Below are 18266 nucleotides of genomic sequence, written 5' to 3' on the forward strand. Positions count from 1 at the left end.
GACATTCAAATAGCAACTGACAAATATTTAATCAGCCAATCGCCTGCTGGGACTGCGCGAAAGCAACAATATTTTAATAAAAAAAAAATACATCTTGAAAACAATATTTTCCGATGCAGGCCTTGTTGGTCACGTGGATCACTTTGCTTCGACCATTGGCAGAGTTGCAGTGCAGTGTTTATCCTTAGTACGAACCAAGCTAACGAGAACTGCATGTGTATGCATTATAACATGTCAAAACGCCGAAAGCATCATGTAGGTTAATAATGGATAATCGTTCTTTTTTATTTGAATTTTAAAACTGAATACCAACGAATTTTGATAATGAATTACAACACAATCCTAGTCACTATGCATGTCGTGATCGTTGAACCACCCCCCCAAAGAAAATTAAACAAAAATATATATATATAAACAAGTAACGCTACTGGCGGAACAGGGGATTGAAAAAATTAATTAAATAAAAAAGAACATAAACGCATAGACCACCAGACCGTATTCAATGATAATTTCGTAATCTGCTCGGCGACCGACTAAAATCAAAACTATGAGCAAATTCACCCCTCGGCATAGGGAATTTACACACAGTTGAAGAATTCCAGCCATAAAATTCTATGAAGCTATTTTTCTCTATTATAAAAAAAATCATCTATGTACTTAATCCGGCCTATTTAGACGGACAAGACAATGCAGATGCAACCAGCGGGACGAAGGGATGGGAACACAAAGGAGCAAAACAGTGAACGTATTTTGGGAGCACAATGTAAACAAATACCAGCAATGTAAGTGCGTTGCGCGTAATGCGATCCATCATTTTGCCCATACTTCTTGAAATTACGGTTGAGAGCAAGATTGGTGGTCTATGTGTTTATGTCATTGATGTCCATTACTAAAATGTAGATTACTGTTTTTGTTTTTTGTCTGTGGCTTAAACGGCCCTTTGGTGAGAACTCACCGCATGCGCAGACAGGACGTGCTAAGTACGTGTGACCAAGTTACGTTCTATTTTTTTTTTAGATATCAGACTAATACAATTTGAATGGATGGTCTTCAAGAGGGCGCTTGTTGGGTGCACGATACGAGCCGGTTGACAAACTTTCGCTAGCCTGTCTCTCCATTGCCAGTGAGGGTGCACTTCAACTCGTGGCGGAAAACAGTAAACAAATCAATGAAGAACCGTATTGAAAACAGAATGACGTATTCATGGTGCTCCTATTTAATAACGAGAATTGACTATCATAAAACAGTAACAAATCCCAAAGTGGATGTAAACCGGATGTAAGCCTGAACAGCAACACCTTTTATGGTACCAACTTTCTTGTCTATAAGAGAGGCCGGAACTTCAAGTTCGTTGTTACTGTCCCAGTGCAGGCCCTTTTTTCCACATATATACTTGAAACACGGTGAAGGGACTCTAAAACTAACACTAGTGTATGGAGTAGTTCTTATTGCTCAGACTAAACTAAGAGATGCGATTGTTTCAAGATTTTTAATTGACGTAAAATCGATGATTACAGTTTTTTCTGAACGAAAGTATGATTCTGTTCTGTTTCGCTGCATCATAGCCATATTAACAAACAAATCGAAACGGAACCGTTCATGAATAAAGGGAATTACTTCTTCTCTACTGAACAGTTACACAATAAATCGCTCAACCGACGGTTCATTATATGTTTTTTGGGATAGGGTTTTCATTTGATAACACATAAATGAGACACTGAGTGACCAAAGAAAATGAAACTTACTATACTACAAGTAAAACATCGGCTTAAGAAATCACGTCAAATAAAAACCTCGGCCGAGTAATGTCATGAATAAACACGCACAATGGGCACATATAATTTGCACAGAAAGTACATGTACATATATATGTACTTGTATACTATGTGCGTGTGTATAACAAAGATATGAGTAAAAATGATCCTGACCCCCCCCCCCAAGTTTATTTGGCCTCCGATAATCATGAATCGGTCGGCGGCCATGGTCAATTTTGAAACACTCAGGAATTCAGAAGTGGCAATCATGTAAAATGGCATTTGAGTAGTTGAATAGTTTGAATTGTTTTGCAATAATGGCCAGTGTTTCGGTTCGATCTTTCGTTTAGTTGGAAAAATCCCAACAAAACTAAAATGGTAGCCTAATTTCAAAAGTATGAATCAAGATTTCGATGTGAACATTTGAATTTCCCTCAGAACTTTTGTTACTGCAATGCTATGTGCCAACTGGACAAATTGTTTGTGAGTTCGGGTAGAGTATGATGTCATTCAGGAGGAAAAGATCCGGCCTCCAAACTTTGATTTTGAAAAAAAAACTACATGTATCTTACAAGGCGCAGGGCGGAGCTTTGGTGTCTGCTACGAAACTAACGTACTGTACATGTAAATGTACATGTACAGTATAGGTGTACATGTACATCTATATGTACAGTACATGTACAATGTACTTGTACATTTACATGTGCATGTACACTGTACTTGTATACGTGTAGCAGTACATGTACAGTGTACATGTTCAGTATGTACATGTACATGTACATGTACACGTACCCATGTGGACAGTGCAGGAAGAACTTTATGCATATTCATGTATGCTAATGTCATCGCCTGTTCTTCGTCGTCGTGCGAGAGTGCAAGCACTATATGTAGTGCTGGGGCCGGGCGCGTACGATACATACGGTGCGGTACTCAGTGCGCTTTTTTATGTTGTTCATTTACATCCAGTGGTAGTGATAGGGTCAGCTGCACGCAATCAAGCCGGCCGGAAACTTACAGTACATCTAGGCCTATTACAGCGAGTGCGTCTATGGCATACACTTCGCACGCGCACAGAATCTATACACTACATGTACGTGGTTAACGAAGTAAGCTGGGCCCGGCAGAGATACTCCTTCCAAACCCCATTTTCCGGGGTAGTTGTTGCGAACCAACCGGCACCATTGTGGTTGTAGCAGACACTATGGGGGATTTTATGCCCCCCAAGAAGCAGCAAGTCGTCAATCGGATCAAGGAGAGACTTGAGCGGTGCAGGAAACATCAGGAGTTGTCCCTGTCGCGTTATGACTCGACGAAGGACGAGCGATGGTCGCAGGAGCGCCAGGAGAAAGAAATACTCCACCAGCGCTACCAGGACAACCGAAGCAGACGACAACCAAAGGGTCCAAAGCAAGACGGGGGACAGAATAAGACCAAGACCGAGGGTAATGCCACAGGGACTGGAGGAGCAGAGGGCCCCGGCAGCAGACAGCAAATCTTGGTGAGTAGGCCTAGGCCTACCATGTCATGCTTGTGTTGTTTGTCACTTGTTTATCAAGGGGATGTGGTCCATTGATATGGCGCAGGCGCCTACACACACAGTCACTACAGCTGTGGTTGGCAAACAGTTCGCAAACGCCACTGACAAAGTGATATAAACGGGGCTGGGCTTAGGTTTATGCGGCGAAAGTATGAGCACAACCACGACAGTTTCTGTTATAGGCATGATAGGAACTTTATCCACATGTAAGCCTAGCTAGAGTATTCTTTTGGTTAACAGGAGTTATGCCTACAACTTACAAGTAAATGGTGTAGGCCTAGGCCTAACTGGAAAACTTGCTGGGAAGAGTTTTACATACAAACGCCAGTAATTCTTCCGCACAGTGACTTATTAGCCACCAGAAATCAAAACCATCTCCAGAAAAGTTTAATTTAGGAGGGAAAAAGTCAAGGCGTTTACTTAGGAAACACTTTTTTTCAGACAAGTCCCATAGGGTTTGTGCACAGGGTGTCAAGTAGCGTCCTTAGATCATACATGTACATGGAACTCTTTTCGTTACCATTAGTACTGTTATTATTTAGTAAACCCTCGTTGATAATCACTCAGTGGAAAGTGCAAAGTTTCAATTGACGTGCATGTTCTTTTTGCCCTTTGAGCAAGATGGCACATATTACTGTACAAAACAAATTGTCAATTGTTAAGAAGTTGAATGAAAAGCAGGAAGAATACAAAACACTTGGAATTTTGCAGACCAGTCTCATAGGATTTGTGCACAAGGTGTCAAGCATTGTCCGTGTATGGAACTCTTTCCAAGTTGAACATGGCTATGTGTCTTACGCCCCAACTATAGTTGGGACAGTCCCAACTATAGTTGGGACAGTCCCAACTGTAGTGCTGCAGTTGGGCTGGCCCCACTATTGTTGACCAATGTCTGTGGAAAATGTCTCAACATTATCCAAGTCAATGTGTCTCACACTTGACACAATTCATCTAAAATGTGGTACTTCATCTGTTCATGTAGCCCCATGACCAATGACATGACATTTGTAAACAATATGACTTTGGCACATGCTGGACACATCATGCACACAGGACCTCTCTGCTGTGGTTGGGCTGGCCCAACTGTAGCACTCTAGTTGGGACGGGCCCAACTAAAGTTGGGACTGATGCTAAAGTTGGGGCATAACATGTGCATGTATCATGCTTGTTCATGCACATGTGGAGTACATGTATCGAGTATACTTCACAGTGTTTGGGGGATGTACATGTACACACGGTACACAAAGCAATATGCAAGTGTGAACCAATCAGCACAAACTTGGCAGCGTGTTCGTGGGATAAAGTTTCTTGTAGTTTCTCCGGGAAGTTGAGGAACTTTACATTTTGGTGAACAAAAACCCGGGAAAAAATGTCTCTACTGGTAATTAATTGGCAATTCTACCCATGAATGCAAACCAAAGAGAAAGATGCATTGCATGTGCTTATAACAGAAATCATGTATGTAGATAAATTTATCTCCAAAATAACTGTTCAGCTCCTGTCTCCATACAGAGTACCGGTGTACAAGATGGAGCTGCTTTTGGTGAACCTACAGACGTAGGAGCAAACTTACCTGATCTATCCTGTGTTGAAATTCAGGCAAAAAATTATCCATTGCCACTCACATCCGAAGCTTACCTGCACACGGGTACACTGTACATATGTAATGAACACGATGGGGTCCACACAAAAATGTTTGGATTTAGCAGTTGTTCGTTACAGCTATTTTCAGTCACAAACACAACCAGTTACCAATCCCGACCCATTCAAACATGTGGCAGCCTGTCCCACTAACTGCTTCTGTTTGAGGATTTTGGCCTCACACTTGTACACACAAAAAAAGAAGAAGTAAAAATAAAACAAAAACCAAAAAACAATGTGAACTTCTGCCATTTTGTTAAATGTATCCTTCCATGTTTCATGTTTGGGTCATCCTGACTGGAAGTAGAATGGTGTAATGAAATAAACTTTTCAGTGACTTTTTCTTAAATATTGCATGCAACATGCAGTACAGTAACACCTCCCAGCACGCCGGATTGAAATGTTTGAATGTTGGCATTTTTGAAAACAATTGAAACTAGCAAGATATTTATTGCAGATTTCTGAGTGTTACATGTACATGTAAGTAACCAATGCTAGGGTCTATCTTTTGTGTTTACGTGTATTTCCTGTTCTGGTAATCGAGGTAAAATCCCTGGCTTTGTAGGGATTATCATGCAATGTTTTCCACACCAGAGTTGCTAGAGTTGCAAATAATTATGTGCTTGGCAGCCAGTCTACATGGCCGGCTGTGGACACATACGTTGTACACTGTTCTTGTACAATGTGAAATGTAGGCTATCTATGAATGATTGATACTGACCACGCCAGGTGTTGGCAGTTGTTCAGTCGTGAGTACAATTTTCTGCACCTTTCCTGTTATTATCTTTAGTTTTAATTATGTTTCTTTTATTTCAAGCAAATTTGTAATTGTTGGAAAAATTGCAGAGAAGAGTCAGGAGCTGAGAGGAATGTTCTGTCTACCTTGAACGTTCAGTATAGTGGTGTCCGTTAGAATGGGATTCTACTGGCATGTGCATACCAGTACATGTATGTACATGTATTTGGTTCCACTGTGGTCTCCATAATTAATTTGGCAATGCACAACTTTGATAGAATTCTAGGGCATCAGATTTTAAGTGAGTAATCAAGTATTATCCGTGTGCTCATATATACATTTAGCATTTTCAAAGGATATATTTTTTAAATTTGCATTTTCTTGAGTTTGCAATTTGTAGAATTGTCCCGAAGTATTCAAAATTCAAGCACAAAAACTGTAGGAACTCAATGTGAGTCTGAACATTTGTCTTTTCAGTCATAGTTCTTCTTTTCCCATTGGCACGTTCCTCAAAATATGGACCATTAGATAATATTCAACTTTGTGGGTTAATTTTCTTGAAGAGAACGGCAATGAATCAACTCCCAGTGTCTAATGTAATGAGGGATGTCATGGCTGATACCTGGAATAATGATGACTTTCTCAATCTTTCAACTTAATTGGAGTTAATTAAAGTCTTGAACAACTGCATTTTTGATGGATGTGAACAACCTGTTGAAATCCTAGCCAATAAAATTTACCAAGGAGTGATAATCCCTGCGGTCATTTTACACAGATTTACATGTGGTGAAAGGTGATAATATTTACGCATATTAAAACCATAATCACGAAATTAAAAACACCTCTCACAATTAATCGGGTACTGAAGTTGGCAGTCTTGAATGTCATTCGGTTCTGTCATTAGTGTAAGAAAATCAACTGCAAAAAATAGCGAGTAAAGTCAAAATCGATGTACAACACAAGCTTTAAAAAAGTGCAAAAAAGCACCCCTTAACCATCATCATTTTATGACTGGACAGATCACATTTTCTTCAAGTACGTTTCTGAAAACCGCAGTCCAAAATACCAATCGTGGCAATTTTGTAGCTTCAGTCATTATATCGCGGTGCAGTTAGAGAAACGTTTCACTGCATCGTGGCCTGTTTGCCCTTTGACATCAACCCGGATAGTGCGCCCTCTTTTTCATTCGATATTCATGAGCCTCTCCATGGAATAAGACGCTCCAGGATTTTTCTCTTTGGACCCAGGTTTCTCAAAAGAAAATCGGTCATACTCAATGACATTCGAAAAAAATGACATCCGAGACATAAAATTCAATTCATGACGAAAATCTAATGCGCAGAGTTAACAATTTCAATGTAATTTTCAGCAGGGATATCTCCAAAATAAACAGCAAAATGAAAATCACATGTGGAATTTTCAAGCACTACATGTGACAGCGTTTTCGGCATTCTTGAACGTCAGGCATTTTTTGTCAAAATTTTCGAACGTCATCAAAATTCTGTCAAATATGACGTTTGCAACGAACATACAATGTATTGTACTCATTAGTGCAGCAGTCACAGGTGAACACAATGTCCGACGTTGAGCACCCTCAAGGATCAGTCACCTCATGAAATGACATTTTGGCATATCGCCACATGTTCCCCCTCCCCCATGTAATGTATAAAAGGCCACAAAGAGGATCATTGAAGATCAGGTTTGCATGTTTACACATTGGGCATCTGCTGCCAACTGCTGCTAACCACTCCCAAGTCAAGATTTCTGAAACCTTTGTCATGTTTGTGAAACTCCAAAGATAACTGCCACACACTGGGGTGATCACTCTAGTCCCTCATACATATTTGACAAAAAGAAAGGGCCCAGTTCCATTCTTAACATGATACATAGACATGTACATGTAGGTGCCATAATATTGTTTACGACGCGTGAAATCCTTTTTGTTTGGTTTTGTTTCTGAAGAAACAGTACTGTAGTTTCTGGGATATACACGTAAGCTGCCTGGTGTACAAGCTGCAGCATGCAAAAATCGGCAAATTAAGATCTAAAGTCGGCATATGTACATGCAAGCCGCACCAGCGCATAAGCCGCACCACGGTGCTGATGATCCAACCACGGAGGTCATCGTGCTGTGTGCTGAAGTGCCAATACAGCATGTCTGTACAGTACATCAATGGTTCCACTAGACGCGCAGTCCTAATAAAAGCAGGCAAAATGCGAACTAGTGTCACCAAACAAAGTAAATGTTAAGTCCTCAAATTTGATACTTTTTGCGGGCTGGATGGTGGTCGATGGCCGCGCATCAGCTTTTGCTTTTTTTCAGGAGCCAGTAAAAGTTATGCAGTTGGGGATGTACAATAAAATCTTGGTAACTCAAAGTCAGTTACATGTTAAATCAAAAGATCGTTTAATCTTGTAGGCCGACTAAATTTCTTGTAAAAAGAATGGGCTTTTATATGAAGAAAATACCTCCATAACTGTCCACAACACTGCATCCAGTTATCTTGAGGTTTTTGTGATGCTGACCCCCAAAACACTGCCAAATTGCTTCAAAAATGAGAAAGCTGCTGCGAGATTTTGGCTCGAGTCAACACGCTGTAACCCCTTGTGTTGCGTACAACACAAGCGTGTTTTGTGACTCCATGACTTGGAATTCCGTTAATAACTTGAAATCCGAATAACTTGTATTTTTATTTATTCTCCGTGTGGAGTTTTCAGATGTAAACAGCAACGAACGAAAACATGACTGTGCAACCTGTACATGCTATGTGTAGCGAGGCTATGGCTTTTGTGACTGATTTTTTCCTTCAAAGTTTGCCGTATAAGCTGCCTGGTGTATATGTCACAGAGACATTTTTCAGCGTGAGAATCAACGTATAAACCGTGGTTTATATTCCGAAAATTACGGTAATTAGTAATGTGTTTTATACATGTATGTTGTTTCCTACAAACGTTTACCCTAACTCCCTTGAGGATTCAGGACTGTTAGGGTTAATTTGCAGCAGTAACAGTTGTCCTTGGGTATAAATTTGTGGTTACAATACACCAATTGCACCCGCTCAGTCACGTGACCTACATGTATTGTGGCTATCAAACATCAGCAAATACATGTAGTGTCCTCCAATAGCGTAGTGTGTCATAAGTGTCATTTACCAAATGTAAAGCCGACGGTCAGTAAAATACTCAGACTACTGATGTTCTGAACACTGTACTGAAAACTCGGCATTATTTTTGTTCAACAATACTGGTGACACTGTTTGATATAGAAGGACACCATGGCGCAAATCAGTCTATTGCAAAGAAGCATTCACTGCACATACCGGTATGTACACATATATAGAGAGTGTACACTTTGCACTTTGGAAACATGCTTTTTGAGGGAACTTATGAAATGGCCTTGGCAACACATACAGTAGATGTAGGAACACACTGCAACTGTTGTTACCCAAACAGTACTCCTCTCAAGCATCAGTCAGTGGGGTTTCCCAATTTGTGCAGTGAGTCAGTTGCATCACATTCATGGACTAGCCGGATGTCTGTTTGTCCTGTTGAGTTTGCCTACTGTGCATTGGATTCATGCTATGATACACGTTCACAGTAATATGACCTGGCAACTTATGGTACAGTTGATAGGCACACACTATGCATGAGCATCCACAGTACACATACATGTACATGTACACGTACATGTACCAGGAGGTATGGTGCACATGTGCAGTACATACATGGTCACCTTGGTAAACGCATGACTCCTACTTGTACAATGTACATGTACATTGTATTCCATCCTGTGTACCATGTGAGGGCTGTGTCAAAGTTCATTGTGCTTTCAGGCAGTGAGTAAGCGTGGCCATTACCCTTCGTTTCAAGAAATCTGTTTGAAGTCTGGTTGTCATGTACCAACCACACTCACAAGAGGAAGTGAATGTTTTGGAATGCATGAAGGATAGTTAAAATGTAGGCAAATGCACCCAGTTCAAAACAGGAAGTAAAGAAAACATGTGGGAGTTTAGGTAGACATCGACTCATCTTTGGAAGTGTTGGGTGTCAGTTTGGGCATTTAAGTTTGGGGGTAGTGAAATCAAAACAGACCAGGATATGTGTTTGTTAGTCACAGTTTGGAACGCATATTGTTCTCAATATGCCGGCTCTAGCATCTTGAAGGCATCATTGAAAATATTCAGGAATTTTTTTGTAACTTGGTATCTGAATTGGAAACTGCTCTGCATATTCATTTTTCTGAGTGGTTAGGGCACTTCTGTTTGTTTTGGTAATCAGATGAAAACTCAAGAGGGTACAGTCATGAAATTAAATGTTCACTTTCTGTTTGTCAGAAATGGGTCCATCCACACAAGACACATTTGCACACAACCAAAATCATCTCGTTCTTGAAGTTTAACAGTGTTGAGAGTCAAGAAAAAAACTTAAACAATTTTACTACATATACAATGTAGTTTACACAGTTTAATAGGATTTGGTTGTTTGTTGTTAAAATAACCAGGATTTGATGAAAATATCCAGCTTATTTAGGGGTTCAGATGGGACATGCACATAATTGTGTCAGCTCATGTTTTTCAGGTTATCTAAAATACCACTCTCATGGAGAAAAGCAATTTATCTGTTAAAACATTGGTACTACAGGTATAAGATTTGAGAAATGTGTCAAAATCTACACCTTTGTATTTCTTTAAGCTATGTTAAACAGGAATTTAGGGAGAGCTAATTAAGGAATAACGTACGTCACGGTGTCTGTCCACAAAGTGAAAAACATGAAACAGACTGATTTTGCCATTCCTTGAGCAAATAACCTCAACAAAATATCTATCTGCCTGGAAAAAGTTTTTACAATAATAATTTACATGTACATCATATTGGTTTTTTTTTTATCAGATGACAAAATATTTGGGTTAGAAATACCGTAGCAAATGCCTGTCCATTATTTTGTAACGTTTGTAACAACTACTATTTCTCTCTGAATGTAAAAATCTCAGACGACTTACCCGTATCTTGTGAGTATGTATACATTTATTACAAACTCAAATAAAGAAAATAACAAACAACTCATTAGAACAAGTCGGGCATTTTGCTGAAATGAAATTGAGAAGACTGTCTGTCCCAAGGTTATACACTGTGTGACAAACGTCATGTCTGTCCCTGTGACAAATGTTACTCATTGAGGAAAACTTACGTAGTGTTCATTTTAGCTGAAGTTTAATACTGTTTTTAACAAAAATTATTTTGAAAACTGAAAACAAACAAGTTTGGATTGGGAACAATTTTGTTTTCATGCTCTAATTCAAACATGAGAAAAAATGTCCGTCCATGTGACATATGTTATATCTGTCATGTAACAAACGTGATGTCTGTCCAGTGACAAATGTTACTTTTTTTCTTGAAATAAATTTCAGTGTTTTCTACACTGGAAATGTTTTTATGAGTTAATGGAATTTTCTGAAAGTAAACTAAAAAGCGTATTTAATACACTGCAGGTAATTTTCAGTTGTGTTTTGAATTTAATCTTCATATTAAAGAAACAAAGTGTCTGTCCATGTGACAAATGTTATATCTTCAAGGATAAACTTCTGTAATTTCTTAAATTTTGCTCAATTTATCTTTACCTTTCTGTGGCAACAATCAGAAACAGTGGAGACATGTAACCCAAAATGATGGCAAAATTTTACAGTTGGACATCTGTATTGAATGTCATGCAAATGTGTCTTTTAGTGTAGACAAACCCAAATAAGATTGTATGGTTCGCTTTTTACAAGCAAGTCCTTCAGTTATTGCTCCCTGTTTTATTACAGAATAAGTTTCTGTTACATTTTATACTTCGAACTGATTTCCAACATTTTCGATTAAAGGCACATGTACATGTACAAAACACAATTTACATATGTACATGTACATGTAGTCTACATACATGTACCCTACCAATACATGCACATGTACATGTACCAGTAAGTGTTTTTTTTCATGAACATTGTCTTCAAAATGGTCACAGAGTCTTCCAAAGTGTCTTCAAAAGACTGAAATTGTCATATCTTGTTGCCATTATTTCTACACTTTTAAACCATATTACACAGTTGTCAATAAACAATTGTTGACCGCTGTGGTGTGGAATACGACATTTTGAGCAACCTCTGGCATACATAGTGCCCTAGGCTTCACCTCGGGGCACTACATGTATGTGTCTCTTGGGTGTTCAAGCCATCATATCCACACCACAGTGGTGAACAATTGTTTTGTCATACAGCTGTCTTGAGGAATTTATCCAAAGAACCAAGCTCTGAATTTCCGAAGACAATGGGCCTATACTTTCAAACTGTATAATTAACCTTACAGATGTAAACGATATTGTCTGCCAATGCACTGTTCACTTTCTTGAATTGCGTAAACTTTAATGTGAAACTAGTGCGGGTACCAGGGAGTACATGTAGTCTGTTTAGAGGTCCCCGCATTACCTTACACACTGCAGGGACGGGAACGAGTCTGTTATACAAGCCTGATCATTGATCAAATTCCGTGATAGCCTATGCATAAAACATATCATGGGTACCACGCAAAACTGACTAGAGGAGCAAATGTTGGCTCTCAGACTTCCCGAAGCTCTTCTCTCTCTCGCATGGGTGCACATGCACGTGCGTGCTCTGTTGGCAGAATGAGATATCTCAGAGTCAGTGTGATATGTGGATTATATCGCCAATAAACGGACAGCATCCAAGACAGAGGTATTATACATGTAAGTATATTGAAAACAGACTTAAAAATCCACACTGTATATTGGTACCCATGTACGCCCTGTTCACTTGTGGTTGGTAGCCACTGAATCATTACTAACTTACATGTACAATATGGTATATACAACTTTCCTTTGAAAATTAAATGGATTAAACTGTGAAACAGAGCTACATGTTATCAGTTACTGCTACCATATATCGATAAGATTGAATTTTGGCAAGAAAAAGAACTGCATGTACATGTATACATGTGAGCACCTAGTTGCTACGGGTACATGTACATTGCAATCCTGCCACTATTTGATTCAGTCGCTGTTCTTTTGGTGCCAATGTGCCCAATTGCAGGTTCTCATTTATGACCCACTTGATATGAATTTAGTAACATTGGCTAGCCTGTAGTACAGCATGCATCCCACGCACTGAGTCATTTCTTTTAATGTCACATACGACATTCATACACAGTACCTGCCACCATGAGTGAGGGTGTTTTGATGCTATACAAATCATGGCTTTTACCCAGGTAGTCCCATATATGTACTTCCCCCCCCCCGAATGTTAACTTCAGAATTTAGTGGCATGCACCGTAGGGATGCATTGGTTGTGTTACACATGTGACATGATGTTTGTTACTCATTTGCATGTCCTTGCATTCAAATGTTACTTATTCCCCTGAACTTGAGAGGAAGAGAATATACTGTTGTTACAAAGATAATGGTATATGCAATTCACTTGTAAAAAAAAACACTGGGTACGGCAGGTGTATACTTCAGAAGGGTTTTGTCTGAACTTTGAACTTTGCAGGCTGTCTGCACCTACCTGTTTATCAAGATTTCATGCAGATCACTTTCCACATTGTTATACACTGTAAATCTTGCACCATGCATACAGTGAAGCCTGTGACCTTAGCTGAGGTCACATTCATACCTGCACATACAGTTCTACCTGTAATTGCTTGTGTATCTTTGTGTTCATTGTAATGAATAACAAGCTACACATAGATACATGTACATTGTACATGTACATGTAGGTTAAATGCAGGTCAAAGGAAACAGCTTGTTTGAAACACTGTACGTGTACATGTACCTGTGTAATGGACTGAACTAAAATTTCACATGCTTGTTACAAACAAATGCAACACATGTATACTTTTATTGGTTGTTCTACATGTACATGTACATGTATGTACCACATGCATGCACGTGTACATGTGTGTACATTCAGTTTTCAACTGTCACAATCCAGCCCTTACTGCTTGGAAAACAATTGACTACCAGTAGTCATTGTTTTCCCCTAGAAGAGAAAGGTGCATGTGAATGTACTGATACAGTAGATTCCCATTACAGTGCTCCTTGATATAATGCTCTTACTGATATAAAGCTCTATTTTCATTTCCCCAACGTCATGCCCATTCACTGTGTACATATTTCTGTGGTTGTAGCACCCCCGTTTGCAACGCTTTGCAGGATATAACGCTCACAATTTTCGGCCCCGAGAACCATATAAAGCACGCAAAATGATTCTGGTTAGAGCACTCTTTACCTTGCAAAGCTAGATTCTTTGAAAATCAATGCATATGAAACGGCATCGCAAAAGTGCAGCGATTAGCCATTCCTGGGACACCAGTGTAGCAATCACACAAAGTGCAGACATTCACTCAGCCGTCCATGCACCACGGTGAGCCATGCCCACGTGGCGCAGTTATGTTTTCTTGGATTGCCACAAATAAACACTCGTCAACATGGGAAAATTAGTAAAAAAAAGTTAAGTTGTCTGGAGTTTGAGTTATTAAACGGAAGTACTTTAGTCATGAAGTCACGGAGCACATGAAATGTGAATGTAATTACAATAAACTTAATTTGCTCTGCTGTAGCGACATTGTTGTGATTATTTTCCCACTTTTTATTTATTCTTGTGGTGTAGTTTGGTACACACATAATCAAAATTGAGATAGTAACCAAAAGGTTTCTTTGTACCGATTAAGTTGCAAATCTCGTCTTTTCACTTAGTGTGTTCGACGTGACATGTCGCGTCTTTTCCACTTGGGTTTTCTGATGATTATCACTTTTTGCGGTCATATGGTTATTGCAGAAAGTCAGCGATTGGACTGTCCATGAATGGGTACTCAGTAGCAGTCAGGATGTTGTGGTGGGTATGGATGCTACATGTATGGGTGTGGATGCGATGTAGCATGCATGAGGTCTCGTAGCGGTTTTTGAAGAGATTTGGTAGTTTTTTATTTTGATCGGCATCATGAAAACGGCCAGATAACTGGATACAAGGCATATATTCCAAAAATGACGGTGCATACATACATACTTCTGCCAATACCTGTAAACATAATTCACATAATGGTACATGTATCTATACATTTACAAAGAAGTACTGGTACATGTGCACATGTGCGGTGCTACGTAAATGCGCATGCACTTAACGCTCTCACATGGTTTAGTCCCTAGTCTTGTATGCGCATGACGCTTTTTAACAAAAATTCTCTGACGTCATCAATTAAGATCTGTTTCGCGTCTCATCAGTGCACATTTGCACATTTCACATGGCATCTGCAAAGTTCCAAGTTTTTCTTGCATTATTGGACAGTTTTGCATGCCTCATGTACATGTACATGTAGTTCTCAGGATCTCTATGGTATGAACACATTCATATTATCAATACATTTCCTTCGTAATAATGACATTGCTGTTTAAATGTACCACAGTTTCTCATGTTGACGTTATGACTTAAGTACATTTACATACATGTACACATGTATTGGTAGAACTCTGCTGGTACTTACCGGTACAATGTACAAGAACAAGTAAGTAAACATTAAAGTACTATCCATTTTAAACCAGCCATCTTAGTACATACGTTACATGTACATGTTCATCATCTAAATGTATTAATTTAACAATGTTTAAGTAAGAGAAAGAGGCGTTCAGGCTGTTGTCTTCCGTGAATACCTTGTTTTCCCTGTCATTTGTTTACTCCTTATTTACTTGCCCACTCACATATTTGGCATGCAGTCCCTCTGTGTTTTCCTGGACACCTTGGTTTTCCCTTGTTTTGTTTTTTAACCTTTTAATCCCTGGGCAGTTGTGGTAAAATCTTATGAATCTGGTACTGTCGTACATGTGTACATGCAAATCACTTTTTTTTGGTGGCAACTTGCATCCATCGTTGATTATCATTCCCTTCAAGAGAATACAAACGAAAAGAAAAGAGTTTCGTTTCTGTCCTGGAAATCATGATCCTTATTACCGGTACATTTTATACCCCTCCCAGCATATGAAAAAAAGGATGACCCTAACCAAAATTATTAATAAGATAATGCTGTTTTGTTTTGGTTTTTGGCCGTAGTCTCCTTGTATGTATAGATTTATACATGTAAATGTATTTGTAAATATACCAGTACACATGTACATGCATGTGCCAGTCCCAAATCCAGATCCTAGATTTTACATTACATTGCAGACGGTAAGTACTGTACATGTATAATTTGCATAGTGTTCAGTAATTGCACTGTGCAGCCCCATGAAATCCTGCAGATTATCTGTCTGGTAACTGCCTGTAGACCCACGCATTCCCTTGCAGGCCCTGCACGAATGATTATTCATGATTTCGGCATCTTTTAGGGTTGGGGGTGGTCCATTTAAAACTCCTTTCTCCGTGTGGGGCTTACTCCTGCACATTACCATGGGATCAAAACGAGACAAGTACTGATCCCTCATAAAATATTCAGCATGTAATTCTGATCACACTTGCAGTATAATTCAATAAAATAAGCTACAGTACTTCTTTTAACCGGTTCACACAACAAATTCCCATCACCCTGGACTCTGACAGAAGTCTGTGCACTTGCAGTGGGAGAGCGCTCATCAGTACAAATAAACTCATCTTGAGCTATGGTAATGTCTGCCCTGAGGCCCGATATATGCATTGAAGTAATTGGGACAGAAAAGGCTACCGGTATGATTATAGCAGTTCTTAGAAAAACCATTGTCTTTTGGGGAAGAAAATCTCAAATGTATTTGTGCACAGCAAATCTGCCCATTTGCTCTGTGTTTAAATGTACACATGAACATGTACGCATACAAATTTAAGCAAAAGCCCCCCTTCCAAATCGGACATTTCAGGAGTCTGTGTGACATTGGGCTATAGAGTACTGAAGTGAATGTGTCACGTGCACAATGATGTATGTAAAAGGCATTGGCATAAAAACCAGCGCATGAACCAACACATGCACGTACTCCATTCATTTGCATTACATTTCCAGGTTCAAAATGATGTCACACTTCGGTACCCTATAAGAACTGGTTATACTCTCTTGCAGATAACAGAGTAGTTGGGACACATGATAGGCCTACATGTATTTATTCAAATGAGATGAAATCAGTTGTATGTTTCGGGGTTCTTTCAGTGATTCGTTCAAGAAATGAAAGGAGAGATGCACTGCTATGGATTGTGAATATGTAAGGGGTTTTTTTGTTCCCAGGGTTAATGCACATTTCAATAAACTTGGGGTTCATCAGTGTCATGTTTCTGGCACTGTATGGTTGGTGCTTTAACATGTAAATGTAATTGAGAGAGGAGGAAAAGGGGAAAAGAAGAACAGAAAGAAAACAGGACACCCTCATGCAGACAGGATTCTGATTTTCTGAAGTGCTGGTGCCAACATTGCGACTAGGTGAGCATAGAGCTTGCTGGCATCAACTGGCTAATTTGTATCTGATGGGGATCGTTTGTATCACTGGTCCAGAATCAGAACTGTTCACAGTCTTCACAGTTGTGAAAACATCGAGGAAAGAGTGTACATGTACATGAAGTTTCATTGCCTAATACAGGGGATGATGATGCAAATGTAGGCCCATTTAGATTAATTAATATAGCTATTGCTCTAGTTTACTTTACGCATGGAGGAGCAGTTTGTGTCAGTATACTATTTCCACATGATCTTTATACACCTTCAGTGGCACTGTACACTGTACAGTGCACTGTTTATGTGCATGTAAATTAGGGTGCACATATTAATCGGGGAACACTGCTGTGCGGGCACACAGTATGGCTCACCGTGGAGGTGTCACCTGGCAGAGTTACCCAGGGCAACTGAGGTCATCTGGGGTCAGGGATGGCCTTGTTACATGTAGTATCTGGGCTATATATTCATATCTGGCAAATGGCTACTTTTTGATGGATTGTGCAAACATAAACCTTTGTTGACTCGAATTTGTTCTGGGGGATTAAAACCAAAATCTATCCTTTTTGATGGAAATTCACCCCATACCAATTCCATGCCATTTTCTTGATGTTTTGTTCTTTAAAACAATTTTCATAGATAAAAGCTACAAATTGCAGCTACATGTACCTGTAACGTCCATTCATTTTACGGATGGTTTTGGGAGTGTCTTCGTTGCATTACACTCCCATTGTATCATAGCACTCCCCAAAGGATTATTGCATAATGAGAATGCAGTAGGAGACTACAAATGAATTTACAAGTAGTTCAAAACATGTAAAACTTGTAGGCCCTACCGGTATGTAAAAGCGGAAGGCAGCAAAAAGATAAACAGTTCTACACGTTTATACAGATACTGCACAATTGCATTACACGTACATGTACCTACTATGGCTCATTGTAGCCAACCAATTTCTTCAAATCAGCCATGCATTGGACCCACAGTGTCTACATTTACATGTCGATCCCTTCCTTAACAGGGACTTTCCTGACCCTGTAACTTCGGGAAGTCTTGCCTACCACTGATTTCTCCCTTAGCCCTGCATTCTAGGGGTGAACTCTGCTTGAACTACATTGATTAAAGACACTGTTTCTCTCATATTGATGAACAATGCATTCTGTTCCAGACTTG

General features: G+C 39.5%; 1 protein-coding gene across 1 annotated transcript in view; it reads left to right on the forward strand.

Moving 5' to 3' along the window:
- The first annotated feature begins 2594 nt into the window (after nucleotides 1-2594).
- LOC110989797 (uncharacterized) overlaps nucleotides 2595-18266 on the forward strand; it is a 37231-nt gene continuing 21559 nt past the window's right edge. The window contains exon 1 of the mRNA XM_022254429.2: nucleotides 2595-3252. Coding sequence (XP_022110121.1) covers nucleotides 2956-3252 — 297 coding nt within the window. The 5' untranslated portion in view covers nucleotides 2595-2955. The remainder of the gene's footprint in view (nucleotides 3253-18266) is intronic.

This window comes from Acanthaster planci, linkage group LG02 (assembly GCF_054643075.1).
Source record: "Acanthaster planci isolate LZ-2023a linkage group LG02, COTS_SCS, whole genome shotgun sequence".
Classification (NCBI taxonomy): Eukaryota; Metazoa; Echinodermata; class Asteroidea; order Valvatida; family Acanthasteridae; genus Acanthaster; species Acanthaster planci.